The sequence below is a fragment of the Falco peregrinus genome, chromosome 5 (genome assembly GCF_023634155.1).
Source record: "Falco peregrinus isolate bFalPer1 chromosome 5, bFalPer1.pri, whole genome shotgun sequence".
In the NCBI taxonomy this organism is placed as follows: Eukaryota; Metazoa; Chordata; class Aves; order Falconiformes; family Falconidae; genus Falco; species Falco peregrinus.
In genome coordinates, this window is record NC_073725.1 from 89,066,140 (window position 1) to 89,088,131 (window position 21,992).

The 21,992-nt window shown below is 62.8% G+C and overlaps 2 protein-coding genes across 6 annotated transcripts in view; one reads left to right on the plus strand and one right to left on the minus strand.

Annotated features, from left to right (window-relative positions):
• Positions 1-5,552, plus strand: part of TRAF7 (TNF receptor associated factor 7) — a 36,023-nt gene extending 30,471 nt beyond the window's left edge. For all 5 annotated transcript variants that reach the window (XM_055805611.1, XM_013295661.3, XM_055805613.1 and 2 more), the window contains 8 exons: positions 541-623; positions 1,047-1,086; positions 1,498-1,614; positions 2,765-2,887; positions 3,667-3,786; positions 4,006-4,137; positions 4,382-4,501; positions 4,749-5,552. In XM_055805611.1, the coding sequence (XP_055661586.1) occupies positions 541-623; positions 1,047-1,086; positions 1,498-1,614; positions 2,765-2,887; positions 3,667-3,786; positions 4,006-4,137; positions 4,382-4,501; positions 4,749-4,763 (750 nt within the window). In that variant the 3' untranslated portion in view covers positions 4,764-5,552. The remainder of the gene's footprint in view (positions 1-540; positions 624-1,046; positions 1,087-1,497; positions 1,615-2,764; positions 2,888-3,666; positions 3,787-4,005; positions 4,138-4,381; positions 4,502-4,748) is intronic.
• A 389-nt stretch (positions 5,553-5,941) lies between these two features.
• The window catches only part of CASKIN1 (CASK interacting protein 1), a 33,971-nt gene continuing 17,920 nt past the window's right edge, over positions 5,942-21,992 (minus strand). Inside the window, exons 3-21 of the mRNA XM_055806738.1 lie at positions 21,266-21,363; positions 21,022-21,167; positions 20,844-20,939; positions 20,439-20,569; positions 20,243-20,351; positions 19,894-20,002; positions 19,714-19,808; positions 19,524-19,641; positions 17,640-17,855; positions 15,500-15,607; positions 15,231-15,349; positions 14,241-14,328; positions 12,505-12,602; positions 11,955-12,065; positions 11,762-11,863; positions 11,154-11,292; positions 8,964-11,075; positions 8,461-8,857; positions 5,942-7,989 (exon numbers count right to left, since the gene is read on the minus strand). Coding sequence (XP_055662713.1) covers positions 7,893-7,989; positions 8,461-8,857; positions 8,964-11,075; positions 11,154-11,292; positions 11,762-11,863; positions 11,955-12,065; positions 12,505-12,602; positions 14,241-14,328; positions 15,231-15,349; positions 15,500-15,607; positions 17,640-17,855; positions 19,524-19,641; positions 19,714-19,808; positions 19,894-20,002; positions 20,243-20,351; positions 20,439-20,569; positions 20,844-20,939; positions 21,022-21,167; positions 21,266-21,363 — 4,489 coding nt within the window. The 3' untranslated portion in view covers positions 5,942-7,892. The remainder of the gene's footprint in view (positions 7,990-8,460; positions 8,858-8,963; positions 11,076-11,153; positions 11,293-11,761; positions 11,864-11,954; positions 12,066-12,504; positions 12,603-14,240; positions 14,329-15,230; positions 15,350-15,499; positions 15,608-17,639; positions 17,856-19,523; positions 19,642-19,713; positions 19,809-19,893; positions 20,003-20,242; positions 20,352-20,438; positions 20,570-20,843; positions 20,940-21,021; positions 21,168-21,265; positions 21,364-21,992) is intronic.

A 21,992-nucleotide genomic window follows, 5' to 3' on the forward strand; every position in this document is an offset into this window, starting at 1 on the left:
TTGAGTCTTTGGTCTTTGAGTGACAGCAAGAGCCACGCAGAAGAAAATGGGCATTGCTGTACTTTATTGAAAGAAAACAGCTCTCTCCCCTGTCCTGGGTCCTCTGGGCACCATGTTCCTGTGTTCCCTCTTGAGAGAGTGGTGTGTGCCCAGTGGGGAAAACCTTTGCAGTGGCAGAGGAGGCTGTGCTGTGCCATTGGAGCCCTAGGGCAGGGTGTGAATTGCTAAAGGAGGAGTCTGAGAGCTCCTTTCTCCGAATCCCTGTGTTCTGCTGGCCTGGGCTGTGAAAGGCAGAGCTGGAGAGCGCTGAAGCATGCTGCTTTGCTGTCCAGTGTCTCATTAACTTCAACCTGACCCTTTGCAGTAAATTTCCTTTCCTAGACAAGCTTATCTCTGTCTGGGAGCCGGGAAGGCAGGTGCCCAGGTGACAGCCTGTTTCCTTGTTTTGGTGCTTTTGTGGCTTTGCTGACATCCTGGCCGGGACCCCAGCTGCTCTGTCTGCCGGCGTGTGACCCTTTGCTGACTTGTGTTTCCTGTTAGGTGTGGGATACCTGTACTACATACAAGTGCCAAAAGACCTTGGAGGGTCATGATGGAATTGTACTGGCTCTCTGCATCCAGGGGTGAGTGGAGAGGGGCGCCTGACCCTGCAGGAGAGCAGGGGGAGAGCACTGGGGCTCCTGAGCATGTCCTTCTGATTCCCATCCTTGGTCCTCGACATGCCAAGGTTGTGCATGAGAGGCACATCTCGCCTCTTTTTGCTCTTGAAAAATCGACAAAGCGAGTATCTCTTTGGCCTCCTCTGCTGTCCTGGCTTCCTTCCCCCGTCACCAGCAGGGTGCCTGGCCTCCTGCTCAAAGGACCAATCCAGCCTGGCCTCCCCACGAGACCTGGGCTCCACTCCAGGCGTTGGTGTATTTAGTCTTGGCCCAGCGAGGCCGTGGGAGTGCAGCTCCTCGCCCAGCACGGTGCCTGGGAACGAGCTGGGACCCTGCATGCGTTGCTCTCCCTTGCTGACCTCCTTTTGTTTTCTGGTGACATTACAGGAACAAGCTGTACAGCGGCTCTGCTGACTGCACCATAATTGTGAGTACCCAGGACCCCTGCTCTGCTTCGCAGTTGGGATGTGAGATCTACCGGCCAGCCTCAGGCTGGTGTAGAGCAGGGACCTGCATCCCTTTTTCTATAAGGCTCTTCAGCTGCCAGTGGCGTAAGACTGATAACCCGTGTGTGCTTTACCCACTGCCTTCAGCCAAGTCTCTCATGGGTTGGATTTGGGTGTTCCCTGCAGGCTGGATTTCCCGCTCCTGCTCCAGTGTGGTGAGCAGGAGGCTGGTGCTCGGCGCTGGGGCAGGGTGGTCAGTCCTGATCAGGCCAGGATAGTGGCTCGTACAAAAGGGCCTGTGTTTTTACCTGTGTGCGATTGCCTGCCTCCAGAGGCAAAGAGGAAGGGCTTCGGTACAATGCCCTCATGGGCACTCTTCTCCTCCTTTGCAGGTCTGGGATATTCAAAACCTGCAGAAAGTGAACACGATCCGAGCACATGACAATCCTGTTTGCACTTTGGTTTCCTCGCACAACATGCTGTTCAGCGGCTCTCTCAAAGCTATCAAGGTAGAGCTCTGGGGTGACTCCTCTCGGTCTGGTTGGGGACCAGTTGTTAGCAGCAGTATCCAAACAAGAAGAAAAGCGGCATTTTGGTCTGTAGGTGACCTTGTTACTATGCTTTTCTGAGCTCTACAGAAGAAGCACAGCTACACAGAGCAGCCAGTGCTGCAGAGGTTTAGCCCGTGCTCTGTGCCGAAACCAAAAGATGTTCTGGGATTTTGTTTCTACTAACTGTGAAAACCTGAGACTGCAAGTGGAGTATCATGGCAGTTCCTGAGTATGTGTGTCCTTGGGCCTCCAACAGACCTACTCAGACCATTTGGAATTGGTCTGGGGTCCAGAATTGGCTGGGAATTCAGGCTGCCTGTTTTGAAACCCCCTCCAAAGGTTCTTGAATCTGCATCCTGTACCTAAAGCATGCAGAAATCAGGGAACAGCTTTGCAAGTTGCCCTTTAGAGCCTTGGCTAGATTCCCTTGCTTCTGCTTCCAGCTCCTGGTGAGAGGCTTATGGGACCGTCCATCTGTAAGAGGGTGCATGCTCTTTTCTTTATCTGGGGCCTGGAGTGGTTCAGTTATCTAGAGGAGCACTCAGGGCTGGAAGAGCAAGGAGATGGCACTAAGCAGAAGAAGAACTTGGGGCCTTTTGTTTTTGTTGTCTTCAGCCACCTTCTGCCAGATGAGCCAAGCAGGCCAGCAGTGCTGCTTGGAGTGGTGAGTTCAGATGGGTGAGCTCTGTCAGTCCCTGCGTGCTGGGGGTTTTGGCCACGGTTTCCTGGGAGCTGTGGGAATGGAGCTTTCTGTGGGCAGGCTGGGAGTGGAAGTCCAGAGCAGTTCTTACTGTAGATCTGGTTTTAAGTTTGTCAAGCCTGTGGCTCTGCCAGGGATAATGCAGTCTCCAAGCTGGCTCTCCCAGGTCCCCAGGGAACATGTTTGTTAAGCATAGTTATTGTGTGTTTTATCTGCAAGTCAGTGGGTCCAGGCGATTCCCCCCCGGGGAGGAGAGCCAACCCAAGGTTCCCCATTGTGAGCTGTTAGGGCCTTGTGCTGGCTGGCTGGGCAGCACCTGGCCTCAAGCTAGAGGCTGACCTGTTCTGCCCCATTGCTGCCCGGTCCCACTGAGACTCTCCTCTCTGTCTGTGTTGGTGCTTTCCGCAGGTCTGGGATATTGTAGGTACCGAGCTCAAACTGAAGAAGGAGCTGACAGGTCTCAATCACTGGGTGCGAGCGCTGGTGGCTTCTCAAAACTATCTCTACAGCGGATCTTACCAAACAATCAAGGTGGGACCCTGAGACTCGTGGCAATTGTAAACCATCAGCCTCTGTCTGTCTGTATTCTGCAGCATGGGTAGGTGGAGCAGGACAAAAGGTAGCTGCTAGGATGTGAAAGCACTGCTGTAGTGTTGCTGACACACTAGATTTTACTGTGCTGATTGCATCTTTGCAGGCACAAAGGCTGGGCTCTGCCTGGTCCTTGGGAGTGCAGCTGCTGGAGGATGCTCGCTAAGATAAAACGCGGCCTCGCAGCCGTGGCACCTCATGCTGCCTCCACAGCTGCCGCAGCGTTATCTGCGCTGACAGTGCTGCTGATAAGAGGAGAAGGTCACTGTCTGGCTGCAGAGTTACCATAAATCTCTATGTGGTTTCTAAAATGCCCTCATCTGTGTTGGCTCAGGCTTTGATGAATAGTTCACCTCTCAGCATCTGGGAGACACAAAGAGAATTTGAAGTTGCCCTCCTCAGTGTTAATAAATCCCTGATAATTTGTCTGCATCAGTTTTTAGTGCTATCAAGGACTGGGTTGTGTGTGCACATGTGTGTGCGTAGTCACACACAAAGGGTGTGACTTTTTCAGCCTGGAAGTTCAAAGCTGCGCAGCTTTGCTCAATCAGTAGTCAACATTTCTGGCTGGACAGATTTGTCCTTGAAGATGTGATCTGGGCACACAGGGAGCCAGGCTGACTCCATATGGGGCTGGAGAATTGCTTCAAGGGAGCTCCCTCCTGGAGAGGAGTCCTTGCACGGGTCTCATCTTGCCTTTGCTTCGGCATCTCTTTCAGATCTGGGACATCCGCAACTTGGAGTGTGTCCACGTGCTGCAGACGTCAGGAGGCAGCGTCTACTCCATCGCTGTGACAAACCACCACATTGTGTGTGGCACCTACGAGAACCTCATCCATGTAAGGGCTGTGGGGTTTGATGCATTTGTCGGCTTGAGGCAGGGGGCGAGGGGCAAGGAGGTGGGCACCTGGCTCTGCCTGTCCCCTTTATGGCAAACACAGAGCGTGGGTGCACAGCACCCACCCTAGAAGTGCGCATGGAGGTGGAAGCACCTCTTGGAGGAGAAGTTGGTGGCCTGCAGCCCAGTGCCATCTCCGAGCCCTGCGCTCCTCCCGCAGGTCTGGGATATAGAGACAAAGGAACAAGTCCGCACGCTGACCGGGCACGTGGGTACAGTCTATGCCCTCGCTGTCATCTCCACGCCGGATCAAACCAAAGTCTTCAGTGCATCGTATGACCGGTCTCTCAGGGTACGTGTCTGGGGCTGTGCAGCTGCATCTGTGTGTTTGTTAAAACACAGACAGCCTTGAGGGAAGGAAGGACAGGGGTTCCTCATCCCTGCATGCCACAGGGCCTCGTATTTAATTTCTGTCCCCGGGCTTGAACCCTGTGGCACGTGGCGTGGCACGCGGCATGCCCCCTTCCTTGCCAGTGCTCGGGGTTGTGCCAGAGCACCGTGCTGTCCACTTGGTTCACCCTCCCCTGTGCCCACAGGTGTGGAGCATGGACAACATGATCTGTACTCAGACGCTGCTGCGACACCAGGGTAGCGTCACCGCCCTCGCAGTCTCCAGGGGCCGCCTCTTCTCTGGCGCCGTGGACAGCACTGTAAAGGTCAGTTTCCTCAGGCTTCTCAACGTTGGTTTGGTCTCTTCCAGTACTAGAACTAGGGCATTAAAGGAGTTAGGAGGTGTCTTCAAAGAAACAAGAGGATGGTTCTCAATGGGTGGGAGGTTTAAATCCTGACAGAGGGTGTTGTGGATGTTGGAGGCCCAAAGGGAAGCTCCAAAGGGGGTGAAGAGAAACCCACAGAGCTGCTCAGAAGTCACTGCCATGGGTTCCTGTTGTCTCTTCTCCGCAGGTCTGGACGTGCTAGCGAGAGTGCCACACTAGTCCTGCACACTGAAAGACCAAAAACTTCTCCCCTCCGTCGGCCTGCTGGGTGACTAACACCACTATGAAGTAACTGCTGCAGCTCCTCTCCGCACCGACCACTGCCTGCTGCTGCCCATCGGCCGGTTCCCCCACCCGCAAGGACCACGGCTGGCAGCTCTCAGGATGGCTCTGGCCCACGGATGCTCCAAATGTTCCCTCAGATCCGCCATACGTGTTTGGAAATGCAGAGGAAGCCGTTCTGGTGCCAGCACCTTCTGCACAGCCAAGTGCCCTCCTCTGCCTGCGTCCCCCGAGCTGGGGAGCATCCTGTGGGGCCAGGGCTGGGCGGAGCTGGGCAGCCCCATGGGGCACCGGTGCAGACGCAGTGCAGCCTTGGCCAGTGATGGGACTGAACAGTTCAGCCTGTGAGCCAGCCGGACCGGGGAGGTGACGCTGGGAGGCTGGTCCCCTTGTAAATGGTAGAACTGAGCATTAGGCCTTGCCCTGGGTTGGGACCCCGAACCTTTTCTGTCTCTAGTATTTAATTTTACTGCCAAGATGTCAGGCTGATCTGTCTGGGAAGAGGTGTTTTCTTGAGTAGCCAGGTACGATTTTTATGCCACAGCTAGTTCTCAAATAACACAAGCCCATTGTTCACCACCCTGTAATAATGGTCTCCACATTAAAGAGAAAAACCCTCCGTTGCATTTTTACTCACATTTTCTACTGTTTTTAAGATTGTAATATAGATTTGATTATTTCTTCATTGACAATAAAAGTGGAAAGAGTTGTTCCTGGCCAGCGTGAGTTATTGCAGGCTCCTGGGGGAGCCAGCGGCCAGCACGGGTCCTGCGGCAGCTCCTGCATCCAGCCTGTGCTTGGGACTGCTGTGAAAAATGGGGCACAGGGACTGGGCACCTCTGGGGAGAGAGCAGTTCCCAGCCAGCCAGGCTGCCACACACCCTGCAGCACCGGCACCCAGCCTGGCCCAGGCAGGGGCACCCCAAGGGCGGCCTCAGACCACGCAGCAAGACACGACCACACCGAAGAGCCCGTGCCCACGGTGCCAGCACGGCCCGGGACCCGCCCCGGCCGCCCGCCAGCCCCAGCCGCGCAGCGGGAGTCGTTGCACATACCAGCTGATGTTTTCTGGACACAGACAGTGGTGGCAGCGTGGCAGGGGTTTTATTTTTTTATTTTTCTTTAAATATTTGTTGCCAGACTTCGTATAGGAGCAAACTTCTTCACAGCATCACGAGCCATCTACTATTCAGAATAGGAAGAATAAGACGAGTAGAGGTGAAATCTAAGCACAGAAGAGCAGGGAGAAGCACCAAGATGCATAGCTTGACAGATGGGATACGATACAGAGTCCATAACTTAATCATAAAAAATATATATATGTATATATCCATCATGTAGAACTTTATGGATTTTTTTTTTTAGATACATATTTTTTTTCTTTTCAACAGATATTTTCAGGCGGGTGATTTTTTTTTTTGTTATTTTTAAAGTCTTTTTGTTGTTTTTTTTTTTTAAAAGAAATTTCAAAGTTGTGCCAAACACATCTGGATCAGCGACCACAACGGGAGAGACGGGGCGGCGGGGGAGAGAGAAGGGGGGGAGAGGGAAGGAGGAAGGCGAAGGGAGAGACCACTCTGTACGTCTCAAGAAAAGAAAGGAACAGCAACACTTCGTTTTGAAACCACAAGCAAAAAATGCATTCATCAGGACTCAAGCGACTGAACCAGACTCCAACTCCAGTTTATACATGAATATACAGCGGTGCGTCCCGCAGAACGCACGCGAGCACACGCACCCCCGCGTGCACACACACACACCCCCACACACACGCACACCAAACAAATGCTTAAAAAGAAAAAAATTAAACCAGAACCTGAAGACACTCCAACAGAAATGAAACACCTCCAGTATAAGAATTAACAAAAACCTCCATAAAACAAGGCACATCCTTTGAGTTCTTAACGGTGTAAAAATAAAGACGCGACACTGAATCCCAACGGAAAGACCCGAACAGAACTGCTTGCACGTACCTTCCACCCAGAGAAAAGGTAAATATTGTGCTACTCTTAGAATGAGTTTGCCACAAGACACACAGCTTAGTATAATCTAATAGTTTTTCTCAAGCTAAAATCCAGTTTTCTCTTGATTTCTTTTAAACTGCTTTATATATAATTGCTAATATTTTTAAATCTTTTAAATATATATTTGTTAAAGTTTATTCTTTTTATTTTTTTTGGGGTGGGGGAAATTGGTTTATATCTTTTTTTTTTTTTCTTCCCCTCCAATAAATTAATACTTCTTTATAGCTTATCACCGTCCTCTCCCCTGGCAGGGAGGGGCCGGGCAGGGGCACGTCCCGCTGCCCCCCGCCCGCGCCGCCGAGGGCCCCAAGACGGGGCGTTCGCTCCCCGCTTTGCCACCACCGTCACCCAAACCCCGTGGCCGAGGCGAAGCCCTGGCGAAGGGGAGCCCCACGGCTGGGCCCCCGTGCCCCTCGGGCAGCAGCATCCCTCCCTGGGGCAGCCCCCAGCCTGCTGCGATCCTGCGCCCTGCCCACCCCCAGCCAACAACAACGGAAAAAGAAAGAACCATTAAAAAGGAAAAATTTAAAAAAAAGAGGAGAAAAGAAACCCAAGTGCATTTGCCCACCCGGACCCGCCACCAGCACGGCCACCAGCCAGCACCGCCGGGGCCACCGCACCGGGCAGGGCTTGTGCTACATTCGGGCCGCGGCAACGCGCGGCACCGGGGCCGGCAGGGCATGGGCACAGCAACGGCCACCGGGCAGGTAGGGCGAGAAACCCCCCCGGAGCCCCGGCAGGGAGGTGTTTCGGTCCGGGGTGTGTTGCTTTGTTTCTTCTGTTGGTTTTTTTGTTTTTGTTTTTTTTTTTGCTTCTGCAAAAGGGAGTCCTGCCAGAGCCGGCGCCGAGTCCGTGAGCACAATCCTGAGGTATCTTCTTCTTTGTGCAAACCCCGAGGGACGGGATGTCCAGGAGGGGGCGGCTGTACAAGGGGGACGGGGGGAGGGCGGTGGGGCCGGGGGGTCGTGGATCGTTGTGCCCTTGTGCCCACGTAAGCCCTGAGGTTCGCGGGGCCCTGGCGCCCCTCACTCCAGCATGGCATCCAGCTGGTCCGCCAGGTCGTCGAACATGCTGCCGATGTCGTCCAAAATGCTCACGGTGCTCTTTGACTCCACGGCCGAGCTGGGCGAGTGGCGGGGATGAGTCAGTGCCACGCACGGGACAGTGGCACTGCACGGCCCCCCTGCCCCACAGCCCGCACGTCCAGCTCTGCTCAGCGCCGTGGCCCCAGCGTCCCCTCCCCAGGGCCACTGCATGGCTGGGGCCAGCCCAGCCGCAGGATGCTCCAGCTCAGTGTCCCCTCTCCAGGGCAGCCCCCAGCACACACGCACACCCAGGTCCCCCTACCCATGCTGCTCTGACACGGTGTCCCCCAGCGTCAACCCTCCAACACAGCTCCAGCCAGGGCCCTGTGATGCTCTAGCACAGCATGCTCCCAGCACAGCCCCATTCCCACCGTGGTGGCACAGCCTGATCCCCTGCCCACGATGCCCATGCGCCCCTGACCCCCGCCATCCCCATGCAGACCAGTGGCACAGCATAACCCTGTGCCCTCCCCACAGCACCCCCCGCCACCGCCCTGCGCCTCCTTACTCTGCTGCCTGACTGTCCTCCTGCTTGATCTTCTCTTCCACCGCCTGCAGCGCCGCGGCCAGGGATGCACTCGTCTCCTCCAGCTTCTGTTGCACCAGCTCAGGGCCGGCGCTGTCGACGGAGGGCCCAGCGATGGCGGAACGAGGCGGCTTCACTGGCACCTGCTGGGGCTGCGCACTGGGCGAGAGGGGCTTGGCGGGGCTGGAGCAGAGCGAGGGCGGCGTGCTGGACGGCTTGGCGGCGGTGGCACCCAGCTGCCGGGCAGGGGACGGGGCCGGTGTGGAGCTGGCGCTCACCGACTGGATGGCAGCGTGGGGCTTGGGGGGCTTGGGTGCCGTGGGGGGTGGTGCAGGCTTGGGGGACACGGGGGGCGGCGTGCCATGGACCCGCTTCACCTCTGCAGAGAGAAGGGAGAGGGGCAGAAGGGTGACAGGGCTGTGGAATCCCCAGTGTCCACCCCGGGGGTCTCCCGTCCCAGCCAGGGGGGATGGCAGGGCACCTACCTGGGCTGCCGGGGCTCGGGATGGGCACTTTTTTGGGGATGGGCACCGGTGGCCCAGGCACCTTCTGGGGCGGCTGCATCAGCATGGGCTTGGGGGACACCGGCGGCTTGAAGGGCTTCTTGGGCTCAGCAGGTGGCGGGGCGTACTCGGGGCCATCGGGGCGGGCGGTGGGCAGCGGCGTGGGGGGTGGCTCAGCCCCACTCATCTCGGAGGCCGGCCGCCGCTTGACGGTGCCGGTGCCATTCTGGTAGACAGCGAGTGAGGCCGGCTCCAGCGTCGGCTCCTTGTCCTTGGCCTTAGGCCGGCGCTTGACGGTGTCGGACTCGGTGAGGACAAAGCGGACACCGTCCTGCTGGCTCTGCCTGGCCCGAATCCGCCGCTTGAGCGTGGCGCTGGCCTCCACCTTGGCCAGCTCCCCGTGGCGGTGGGCTGGGGAGAGCCCCTCACCCGCCTCTCCCCGAGCTGGACCCAGGGGCCGCGGCCGTTGCTTGATGGTGAGGTTGCCCTCCTCGGCGAAGGGAATGCCATCTGGGGAGCCGCCGCGCTCAACCCGCAACCGCTCCCCGGGGCCATCGGCGTCCGCCTCTGCCCGCATGCTGTCAGCACGCTCGCGGCGGGCAGCTGCCACCAGCCCGGTGACAGGGCCGCTGATGGTCCGGCGCCGATTCACCACCTCCCCGTCCAGTCCAATAGCCTCCTTGTGCTTGACAGTGGCTAGGACAGTGGCCACGCGGGCACGCTCAGGACTGCCCAGGGGGGCCCCCGGCTGCAGGTAGTAGCCCTCAGGTGCCTTGGCGGGCCCTGGTGCCCCGGCCCCGGGTGGCTTCTGCAGTGCCAGCGCCCGGGCCCCACCACCAATGGAGGACATCTCCAGCATGGCTGCAATGCTGCGCACGCTGCCGGCGCTGCCCGTGTCCACGCTGCCGCCCAGGTCGCTGGCCCGCCGCTGCTCCCGGTGACTCTCCCCCTCAGCGGTGGGGGGCCCGGCGCCCACCTCACCCTCACCCTCCTTGGGGAAGTCCTCGGCCATGCCGGCGCTGGAGATGGCAGAGCTGGAGCGCTTGGGGGGTGGCGGGGGGGGCCCCTTCTTCTTGGGGCGGACGGCGAAGGACTGGCTCCGGTTGACATTCTTGTCGCCGCCGGCGGGTGCCCGCACCGAGTGGCTGCGCCCGACACGGCGCTGGACAGTGGCATATGGCCCCGCGTCCGGCACCAGCAGCTCATCCCTCTCCGGCTCACTGTCCGAGGCGGCATAACGGTTCAGGCTGTGCGCCCGCTTCTTCGGCCTCCCTGGCTCCTCCTCACCCTCACCTGCCGGCGGCAGGCACAGCACCGGCACCGAGACGGGCAGGACGGGCACCCCTGGGGGCCCCGCCTCGGCCTCAGTGGGCTGTGGCAGGACGTAGGCAAAGCCGCGGTGGGTGGGCGACTGGGGCAGGGAGCGGGGCGACGCGGGGCGCTCACCCGGCGGCAGCAGCTGCGGGGTGGGCTTCACCTTGGCGGTAGCGTGGGGTGCTGGCAGGCCCTGCGGGGAGGGGGGTCGTGGCTTGCCGGGGGTCTGCGGTGGCGTCAGCTGCCCGGCCGAGGGCGAGAAGGGCTGTCGGGGCTTGCCAGGCACCGGCGGCACGCTGGCACGCTTGACGGGGTGGCCGTGCCGGGGCGGGCGCCCCTCCTTGGGTGGTGCAGGGGGACCCTCACCGGCCCCCTCCGCCAGGTACTCTTGGCTCTTGGAGATGGCAGAGGCAGGGGGGGTGCGCGGGCCATCCCCCAGCAGCTCCTGCGAGCTGCTCATCAGCCTGGTGCGTCCACCCAGCCCCGGGGGCGAGCGGTAGCTGGGGGCTGCGGTGTTCACGGCCTTCTCAGGGGGCTCCTCAGGGGCTTCACCGGTCATGGCCACCTGCAGCTCGCTGCTGAGCTCGCTGTCCTGGAAGGTGGTCATCTTGGGCGACTGGCACTCGGGTGGCTCCGGCGGGGGGGACTCTATGGCCAGCACCTCCGGGCATGCCGCGGCTGCTGCCTTCCTCTTCAGCGTGCCTGGCTCGTACTTGCCCAGCTCAGCACGCTGCAGCTCCGCCAGCTTCTTCACTGCCAGCATCAGCTTCTTCTGGTGGCCTAGGGGTGGCACGGGGCATCAGCACTGCTGCCATGGGCCAAGGCCACCACAGCCAGCGCCATGGCACGGAACCTTACCCAGCTTGGTGATGCCGATCTCTTGCAAGTCCTCCCAGGTGATGTCGGTGATGAAGTCGATGTTCTCATAGCCATTCTCCACCAGCACCTTGTAGTACTGGGACAGGCCGATCATGGAGAGCCACAGCGCCAGGTTGGCCTGGGGGGGGGGGGGGGGGGGGGCGGGGAGGGGGCACAGGGCACAGCTCAGCGCCAGCTGGCAGCAGAGTCTGGCCCTGGCACCCCCCAGTATGGCAGCACTCCTGATACGCGGGTGATCCCACCTCACCGGGGGACAGCCCCAAGGGACTCCCCTTGTCCCTGTGCTCCCAGGGCCATGCCCAGCCCCGGTCCCGTGGGAAGCCCCTTGCTGTGTCCAGCTGATGGGGCAGGGGACACAGTGTCATGTCCATGCGGTGACAGCTAGCACCAGCCATGCCATCCCCGAGTTGCTGGGAGGAGACATGCACAGCTCCGGGACCATGGGACGCAGGCATCGTCTGGTGGTGGTGAACTGACTCCCAGCCTCATCCCCCTGTGCAACCCCCTCCCTGGAGGGGACACGGTGGAGGGGACTAGTTGCCACCTGGGACGTGGCTTCACCATCCCTGGCCCCGTGCAGCCCCTACCGGCTTGTACTCCGGCAGCCACTCGGGGATATTGAGGTTGTTGATCTCAGAGGCGATTTTCTTCCTGTGCCCCGGCTTGGTGACACCGATGGCCGTGAGGTCCTGGGGCAGAGAGGCGGGTCAGTGCTGCTCCATACTGGCCGTGCCTCCCTCCCTGCAGCACCGGCCAGCCCCAGCAGCCCCACGGCCTCACCTCTGGCGTCATCCGGCTAATGGTGGTGATGTCGTAGCCAGCATTGATGAAGTTGGGCGCGTAGAGCTGCAGCTGGAACTTACAGAGCCACTGGTACACGGCCTCTGAGCTCTGGGCGAGGGGGACAGCATGGCAGGTCCCTGTCCCCAAGGCTGCCACCCCTGCCTGTTTCCCTCAGGCTGTCCCCACACCCATCCGGGTGCCTGCAGGAGACCCCAGCGGGGAGCCAGCACTGCAGAGGGGCTGCATGGCCCTGTGGCACCCTGGCACGCGCCTGTGCCCTGGGGGTGTGCAGGGGGCTGGTGCCGTGCCGCTGGGGGGGGGCAGCAGCCGCAGGGATGACTCACAGTGCTGGCTCATGGCACAGCACAGCACCCCACAGGCACCGCACCCAGAGCCATGCCAGCCTCGATGGTCGCATCACTGGGCTGCCAAAGCACCTGCAGCTGGGGGTGAGGGGGTCCCACGATGTGGCCATGCCTATGGTCCCTCCCCCAGCACTGTGCTCCACCGTGGGGCTCCCCACGCCACCCCAGTGCTTCCCACTCACCTTCCCCTCTGATGGCGGCTCCATTTTCTTCAGCTGGGGCTCGGCCGGGGGCTGGGGGGCGTACGGGGAGCTGGCCACGCTCTGCGACCTCGACGAACCTGCCGGAGAGGCAGCAGTCAGCAGGGCCGGGGCTGCGCACCCCCGGGCTCGACAAGCGAGGTGGGGAGCCGAGCCCTCGCCACGGGTGGGATGCCACGGCCACGGCCCCCAGGTTGGCAGGGCCAGGGCGGGCACGGGGGAGCAACACCCACCCTGGCACAGCAGCCCCGAGCACCCCGGGGTGCCCTGGACACAGGGTCTGCTCCCCTGGAACGGGCAGGGGTAGTGCAGGGCATCATGCCCCCCTGGGGTGCAGCCCCTACCACCGAATCCTGGTGAGGACTGCACCTGCACCGGGCTCTGCAGGGCGCCCGGCCACCAGCACCACGCTGTGCACAGCTCCCGAGTGTCACAGCACCGCTGGGGCAGCCTGTGCTCCTGCCCCTGCCCACCCACCCAGAGCCAGGCGAGCCCCCAGCCCGGCCGGCGTGTGCAGTGCACCCAGCGCAGCCCCAAGCAGAGGGACCCAGCCGGCCCCCTCCTCCAGAGCGGGTTTCCCTGGCTGCCCACCTCCCCCAGGCAGCGGCCAGAGGGTCCCACTGCCCAAAGCCCTCTGTCCCTACTCCTCTGGCCATGCCACCAACCCGGGACAAGGCTCACCCCACCACTGTGCCCCACAGCGAGGGGCCAGCCTGGGGAGGGCAGGCTGGCATGAGCTGCCTCATCCCCCAGGACCCCCACACAGGCACCTCCAGCTGGTGCCTTTGGCAGCCCTGGGGGTGATGTAGGCTGCCCAGAAATTTCTGCCTCCCATTTCTGATCAGGGCCAGCAAGAGTAGCCCCCTCCCCTCGCTGCAACTGCATCCTCCATGCATGTGTGCATCCGATGCGTGTGTGTGCATCCCCCGCCGCGTGCATGTGTGTGTGTTGTGCATCCTCCTTGCATGTGCATCCTTCTGGCATCTGCATTCCACTTGCGTGGGCACCCTCCTCACATGTGCATCCCTCTGCCATGTGCATCTCCCTCATGTCTGCATCCCACTTGCATGTGCATCTCTCCAACATGTGCTTCCCCCTCCCCTCCCCCCCGGCAACGTCTGCATTCCCCCTCTATGTGTGCATCCCCCCCGCCCTATGTGCATATCCCCCCTTGCCTGGGTTTCTATCCCCTCTGCGTGTGCATCTCCACAGCCCGGGCATCCCCCAACACTCATCCCCCACGTGTGCATCCTCCTCGCACGTGCATCTCCCGTCTGCAACCCCCCCCCGCCCCCCGCCGACACCAGCCTGTGCCTCCCCCACGGCATGGGCACCCCCGCGGCATGGCCATGCTCCCCGCTGCCAGGGCAGCCCCCGCCCGCAGCCCCCTGGATGGCGGTGGCGGAGGGGGGGACCCCAGCTCAGGCTCCGGCGGGGCTGGCGGGGGGCCAGGGAAGGGAAGGGGCCGGGGAGGAGCACTGCCGTCCCCTGCTCGCCCACGCCGCCCCCCGCCCCCCGCGGGGCCCTCACTAACCGAGGCAGGAGAAGGCCTGGCAGCAGCCGAAAGGCGACAGAGTCATTTTTTACCCACACGTTTTTCTTCTGGCGACGGGTGCCGTGGCAATAAAAAAAAAAGACAAATCCCTGGATCCACGGCACGCCCGCGGCAGGGCCAGGGCTCCTCCTGCTCCGGCAGCCGGGCGGCCAGCAGCACGCACCTGCAGGGATGTCCTGCGCCTTGGCCGGCCCATCGCCCACGGCAGACTCTTGCGCAGAAGCCTTCTGGGAAAGGACCGTTGCCAGCAGCTGAAAAACACCCCGGGAAGGGGGGAGACGGAGCAGCCAGGAGTGAGGCAGGCGGCGGGGGCCGGTGGGCGCATGCCACGGGTGCTGCGGGTGCTTCGGGTGCTGCGGCGGCCACCCCGCCGCCAGCCTGGGCGCGGGGTGGGCAGGGAGGGATGCAGCCGGCTCGGGGAGCTGCACAGATGGCACCTGGCAGGCAGCAGGAGCCGGCGGCACCCCGAATGCAGCCCCACGCGTGCCTGGCACAGGTTGCCGGCGTTGGCTGGGAGGCCCTCCCTGCCCGCAAAGCGGAGCCCCCCACGGCCCTCAGCACGCTGCTGGCTCAGGGGTGGGCGCATGCCGTGCCCAGCCTGCTCCAGCACAACGCGGGCAGGATGCCAGGGGAGGGGGGCTCACGGGTGTCTCAGCCCCGGCACCGGGTGCTGCCATGGGCAGTGCCCAGCGCACAGGGTGCAACGGGCAACATGCCGGCACCAGCACACAATGCTGCAGGGGCGTGCAGGGGGCTGTGTGCTGGCAGCGGCAGGCAGGGGCTCTGTGCAGCGTGGAGCTGCAGTGGACAGCATGCTGCTGGCAGCCAGCACGGGGGGCACCGTGCGGTGCGGAGGCACCTGCCGGCAGCAGCAGAGGCACAGCACGTGCGGGCAGCCCCTGCAGCCCAGTGGGACGTGACACCGGGGTCCAGCCAGCAAAGGACACGATGGTGGCTGCCGTTGGTGACAGTAGTGGCTGGTGGCACACTGGGTGCTGGCAGGACCTCACAGCACCCAGCTGAGCATCAATCCCAGCGGGGAGCAGGGGCAGCTGCCAAGGCAGTAAACACCTGCCCTGGGGCAAGGGCCAGTGCCAGGACTGGAGCCAAGAGCCACTGCAGGCTGGCACAGCCACCTCGGGGCTTGCCTTACCTTGACACCTTCGGAGCCAGCGTGCAGGGCGTGCGCCCCACTGCCCGCGCTCTGCCCGCTCCCCGAGCTGCGGGCAGAGGCCACGCTGCCTGTGCTGCCCAGGCTGCTGCGGTCACCACCTGCGCAGAGAGAGGAGATGCTGTCAGGGCACCGAGCCCCACGGCCCGGCCGGGGAACGCTGCAGCGAAGCCATGCCCTGCCAGAGCCACCACCACATCCTGGGACCTGCTCCCCCCAGGGACAGGAGGGTCCCAGCAGCGCGCACCCACCTGCAAAGGGTTTCCGCAGCACCCAGATTTCCTCCGCGGGAGCTGGCGCAGCCGATCCGCCCTGCGATGGTGAGAGGTGGGATGGGCTCATGTCGGCCCCGCGGGACCCTTGATGGCAGAGCAGAGAGAGCAGCTGTCAGGCATGCATGGCTCGGGCTCCGGCGGTGTGCACGGGGTGAGGCAACCTGTGGCCCCAGGGCCCTTCACTGCTGCACGCAGGGGAAACCCCGCAGCAAAGGTGGGGGGTCCTCGGCCATGCCCAGAGATGTCACTGCTGTCCTGGGGGCCTGTCCCCCCAGACTGCTGGCACAGGGTGACAGTGACCAGCCCTGGGACCTCGTCTTGCAGGGCATCCCCTCACTGCCACCGGCTGGGAATCTGTGGAGGGATTCCCAGTGCCCCAGCTCAGCCTAGGCAGGGGACAAGGACAGCGTCACCCCTGTGCAGAGCAGGATGGGGACATGATCCAGTGCAGAGGAGCAAAGGGAACCAGGAAAACTCAAGCAGGGAAGACCAGAGTCCCCATTGCACTGTCCCCTGGCCAAGATGGCACTGCCCATGCCCCTGCGGCTGCCTGCACCCATCTGGGGTAGGATGTGGGGGCTGCGCAGGGCCTGGCACCGGGTGCTGTCCCCCCTGTGCTCCCCAGGGTGCCCCATGGCAGCCGGCAACACATGGGTGACACCGCAGTGGGTGAGAGGATGCGGCGCTGCCAGCGGGCACGGCTCGAGGGTCACCCCCAAAGCACTGCTGCTCCAGCAGCTCCACCGTGCTGCCCACGTTTGCCGGGTCCTGCTCGCACCGGGGCTGGCCGGGGGCACCCAGCACTGAGCCCGGGGTTTAAAATGGCATCAGATGAGATGGACAATGGCCCGGCCCTGCCGCAGTCCTGCTGCCAGCCACCGGGGAGCCCGGCTCAGCCTGGCCCCAGTGCTGTCCACCAGGCACAGGGCACTGCCACCCTGCCACTGCCAGGGCCGACCTCACTCATCAAGCCGCTCACCCCGTTAGCAGCCGGGCTGTAGCAGGGGGCAGTGGATGATACAAGGTGATAAAGTCACCAAAGGAGCGCGAGGGGGAACGAACTGCCACGCCGCAATCCGGCTGGGATGTCCCTGAGCTGCACGTGCCGCGGCCACACCGAGAGGAGCCCGCGCTGCCTGTGCAGGCGAAAGGTTCCGTGCGACCCAGCAGGGAGGGAAAACCTCGGAGAAAAGTTTTGCTCCCCTGTCCCCATCACCAGCATGGCCAGCCTGGTGCTCTCCCATCACAACCTGCCACGCCACCACCACCGGGACATGCAATAACCCCCCCCCAGCCCCCAGGCAGCCGGTGGCAGCCCCGGTGGGCATGGCACAGGGTGCACCCCTGCAATCCTCCCACCAAATAGCTGCTCTCCGGGCGCTCCCAACACAGAGCCCTACAGCATCCATCACCTGCCCATGCCGTGGGGACAGGCCCCAGGGTTTAGCTGGGCACTGCCTGCGCTAAGCCAGCCCCGAGAGCATCCCCCAGGAAAGCACGCCCGGTGCCGCAGCCCCAGCCCGGCCAGAGTGGCTCGCTGCGTGCTGCACACCTGGCTGCGGGGGCTGCAGCGGGCAGAGGGTCCCTGAACCTGTGGCTCCTGGCTGGGCACCTCACCACCCTGCCCTGCCCCTGGCACCGAGCCTGGGGAGTGCTTTTGGGGGTCCCCATGCACCCAGAGAGGGTGGGCAGGAGAGCAGGGGCTGCGGACAGAGCTTGGACAGCCGGGCACAGCGCTGCCCCCAGCCCTGCCCCACAGGCAGGGACACCAGGGTGATGAGGGGTGGGATGTTGTGGCAGCGGAGCCGTGGGCTGCGGATGCTGCACAGCGCTGGAGAGGGCGTGCAGGGGAGGGGGCCGATGGCATGCATGTGTGCACGCACCCACACGCACACGCCTGCCTGCATGCACACACACATGCACACACCTGCATGCACACACACATGTCCACACGCACACGCACCCACGTGCACGCACTTGCACACGCCTGCACGCACCCGCGTGCAAACACACCACAGCAAGAGGGAGAGAGGCCGAGCAGAAAGAAAAGACTCGATAGACACTTCAAAGGAAAAGAAAGAAATCCATCGAGAGCACGAAGCGAGCGGTGAACTACCTTGTCCGTAACGCGGCTCGTCGGCACTGCTAGGGGAGAGCCTGTGATAGCCAAAGGAACTGAAAAGAGTCTGATGGGAATGTGGTGGTGGAGGTGGAGGTGGAGGCAGGGAATGGAACGGATGGGACGAGGCGTCACCGTTTAGCACAGCAGCCCCGTAAGCCGGGAGCGGGATCTTTTGGTACTGTTGGGGGATTGTTACAGTCTCCCATGAACCTGATAATAAAACATAACAAGAGACAAAATGAAAAGAATCAAAATAATAGAGACACGCTTAGCACCGCCAAAAAAAAAAAAGAAGGGGAAAAAAAAAGGAAAAAAAAAAGCAGCAAATGAAAAAAGCAACCAAAGGAACGTGGAGAAGCCAGAACTGAGACCCAACCACTGCGCAGCCGAGCTGAGGAGCAGCAGCAGGAGCTCAGTGCATGGCCCAGCCTGGCGGCAGGGCACAGCCCACGGGCACATCCCGCAGACACCCATGGCTCCCCAGCGGGGCACGGGCACCAGAGCAGCCCCATGCCCGAGCCAGTGGCAGCTTATGGGGCTCCTGCAGCTGCGGGGCTCCCACAGCCGGGCTGCTGGGGGTCCTGCTCCTCGTGACGGCATCCCCGGAGCAGAGGGGCTGCAGGCACAGCTGGGCTGGGGTCTGCAGTGCCAGCACCCCATGCCTGGCCATCCAAGCCCTGGTGCAGCCACCGCCTGTGCCCCACGCTGCTGGCCCGCTGCACAGACCCAGGGCTGCAGGTGGTGGGGTGGCTACGACCCCCCCAGCACTGCTGCGGAGCCAGCTGCATCCCAGGAGCCACGGAGCTCATCCCGCGGTACCAGCACAGGACCCATGGCCGGAGGGAGCCTCTACCCCTGCCTGTCCAGCAGCTCCGCAGCCTGTGTGGCAGTGCCCGGCAGCTGGCAGGCACTCCTGCCGCTGCTCCCTTGGGATCTTCATCAAATGCTGCTGTTCCCTGCCCATGCCCCACTGATGTGGCTGCCCCCGAGATTGTGTGGGGCTGGGAGGGGAGCGAGATGGTCAGTGTGGGGCCCTTCAATGCTGCCCGCAGAAGCATCAGCCCCATTGTGCTGCTCCTGGCAGCGGGCACAGCACGGGCCATCCCAGGGGACCACGCACACCAGCAGGAGCCTACAGGGATGGGGATGGGGACAGGGACAGGCAGCCGCAGGGCAGGGGAGCAGGATCTGATCCCTGACCAGGGAGAGGATCCCTGTGGGGCAGCGCCGGGTCCCTGGCACCGATGCCCAGCCCTGCTGCTCAGACCCCAAGCACCAGGTCCCGTGTTTGCACCACTGCACCATCTCCTCGGGACCACAGTGACGCCTCCGGCTCTCCCCATGCACCAACCTCCTGCCATCACCACCAATGCCCCCACCAGCCCAAAGCCAGCCTGGCCTTGGGGCTGCCCCGCAAGCACCCTTGGGCTGCCGACACCAGCACCACCTGCACCAGGTGGGCACCGACCCCACACGCCTGATGGGGACACCAGCCCCACATGCACAACGGGGACACTGACCCCACACGCCTGATGGGGACACCAGCCCCACATGCACAACGGGGACACTGACCGCACACGCCTGATGGGGACACCAGCCCCACATGCAAAATGGGGACACCGACCCCACACGCCTGATGGGGACACCAGCCCCATGCACGTCATGGGGCACTAACCCCACATGCACAACAGGGACACCAGCCCCACACACTTGAAGGCACTGACCCCACATGCATGACGCGGGCATCACCCCAGCTTGGCTTCACCAGCTGCACCCCCAACACCCCCGTCACCGCCAGACCGAAATAGGGTTCCCTGGGGCTGCGTGTTGGGGAGCAGCCCCGTGGGGGGAGGTGGGGGGGGGTCGCGGATTATTTGCCTGTTCGTTTGCTTATGGCCTCGACGAGGCTGGAGGGGAAGTAGCCCACACGGTCGTTGCCGGTCCGGTTGTCGTGAATGCAGCCCTTCCAGCGCCCGTCCGCGTGCTGCTCCAGCACCTGCGGGCAGGGGCCGGGTCAGGGGCCGGTGCCACCAGTGGGGTTTCCCCGGCCCCCCCCAGCCGCACTCACGGTGATGACGTCCCCGGCTTTCACGTTGAGGCTGGTCAGGTCGTAGTTGTTGCAATAGTCCTTGATGGCCCGGACCTGCAGCGCGGCGGAGGCGTCTGTGGGGACAGAGCGGAAGCGTCACTGGCCGCCCACCCTGCAAGGACTGTCACCCCCAACCCGGCACCCCCCTGGCCCCCCTACCCCGCAACATCTGCTTGATCTCCTTGCTGGCCTGGCTGGTGGTGAACTGGTTGACGATGTCCAGAGCGGTCTGGTTGTAGGTGTTCCTGACGTGGGCGTTGATCCCGCTCTGCAACGGCACGGAGCGGGCTTGGGAGGAGACTGCCCCCTGCCACCCTCCAGGACCCCCCCGGCCCACCCCAGGACCAGCAGCTGGAGGGCACAGCTCACTGCCTTGCTGTGTCCCTGACTGGGACCCTCACCCCCCATGCCCTGGGAGAGCTGCACATGCTGTTCTGCAACCCTCAGCTGCAGGGTCACTCCCCTCCCGCAGCCTCTCCCTAGGTGGGGGTGCCTGGGGGGCCCTTACATCCAGCAGCAGCCGCACCACGTCTGTCTTGCCGCAGAGGGCCGCCTCGTGCAGCGCCGTGCCCGCCTTGGTTTGCCGGTTGATGTCGATGCCAGCCTGCAGCAGCAGCCTGCAGGCAGACGGCGGAGTCAGCAATGGGGGGGGGGAGGGGGCGCGGACACCCACCGGCGCTGCCCTCCCCACCCGTGGCACCCACCGGATGATGTCAATGTGGCCGTTCTTGGCGGCGAGGTGCAGGGGGCTGGTGCCATTGGGGTCGGTGGCATCCCCCGGCTTGGGCTCCAGCAGCGCAGCACACATGTTGCTGTTCAGGAGCAGTTGGACCACCTGGCTCAGCAAACACAGACGGAGCAGGGCTGCAAGGGCGGCTCAGCCGCCTGCCGGGGCTGTGGCCACCCCAGCCCCCCACCTCCCCTCCCTACTCTTCCCCCTCCTCCAGCAGCCAGAGACCCCCGGCAGCGGTGGCACCGCAGGTCCCCACCACGAGCCATCCCAGGGGCTGCCCTGTGCCCCCGGGCTGCTCCAGCACCCCAGGGACCTCGCTATGCCCCCATCCCCTCCCGCTCTTCCTCTCGGGGGTCCCGGCCCTGTGAGGACTTACCCCGACCCGGCCAAACTCGCATGCCAGGTCCAGGGGCGTCTTCCCTGAATTGTCCATGATGCAGGGGTTGGACTGGTGCTGCAGGAGCATCTCTGACTGCGGAGGAGTGAGATCCCAGCTCAGCGAGGGCAGCGAGGGCAGCACAGCCCCCCAGCCACCACCGCCGGCCCCACCGTACCACGTCGTAGTGCCCGTGCTGTGCTGCCAGGTGCAGGGGGATCTGGCCCTCATCCGACGGGATATTTACAGAGGAACCCGCTTTCAGCACCATTTTCATGGGCTCCTTCTTGCCTTGCCAAGCCGCGTAGTGCAGGGGCCTCATGCCTGCGGGCATGCAGGACAGCACCTGTCAGCCCCTCGGGCACGCCAACGCACCAGAGGGGCACGGGGCAGGGGGCCACAGCCAGGGCCCAGGGACTCGCCTTTGTTGTCCTTGATGTCCACCGCAGCCTGCGCCTCCAGCAGCAGCGAGATAAGCTCCGTGTTGCCGTTGAGCGCCGCATGGTGCAGAGCCGAGAACCTGGGGACCGGCCACGGTGTCAGGGGTCGTCCCTGTCCCTCCGTAGCCTTGGCAGCATGGCCTCAAGCCTGCAGCCACCACAGCACCCCAGGGCACTCACTCTGCCTCCCACATGCACGTGTCCCTAAGCTCCCCAGGCCACCCCACCTCTACATCCCTCCATGGGCATCCAGAGAAAGAGCTGCCGCAGGGACCATCTGTGGCCGAGGCATGAGCCGGCCGTGTCCCGACATACAACAAGGGCCAGAGGGTGGGATGTGCCAGGGCAGATATGGGTTTGCTCTCCAGCTCATCACTTTATTTAGTTTACCCTGGGATGCTGCAGCCACAGGACAGACCCCCCCCAGCCCACGTGGTGGGGCACAGGGCTGGGGATGCCGCCGAGCTGGGAGCGGCAGCTGGTGGGTCGGATCAGGGGATGCTGGAGTGAGACGGATGCAGATGAAATGCTCCCTGGGGACGCTGAGACCCGATGGAGCTGGAGGTGATGGGCAAGACAAGCATGGGGCGGGGGTCCCACCCAGGGGACTGCTGACCCACTTCCTCCAGCCTGGCCCTAGCGGCATGACCACGGGCACCGTCGCAAGGCAGGGGGCCCAGGCTGCCAGATGGCAGCGGTGCCCCTGTCT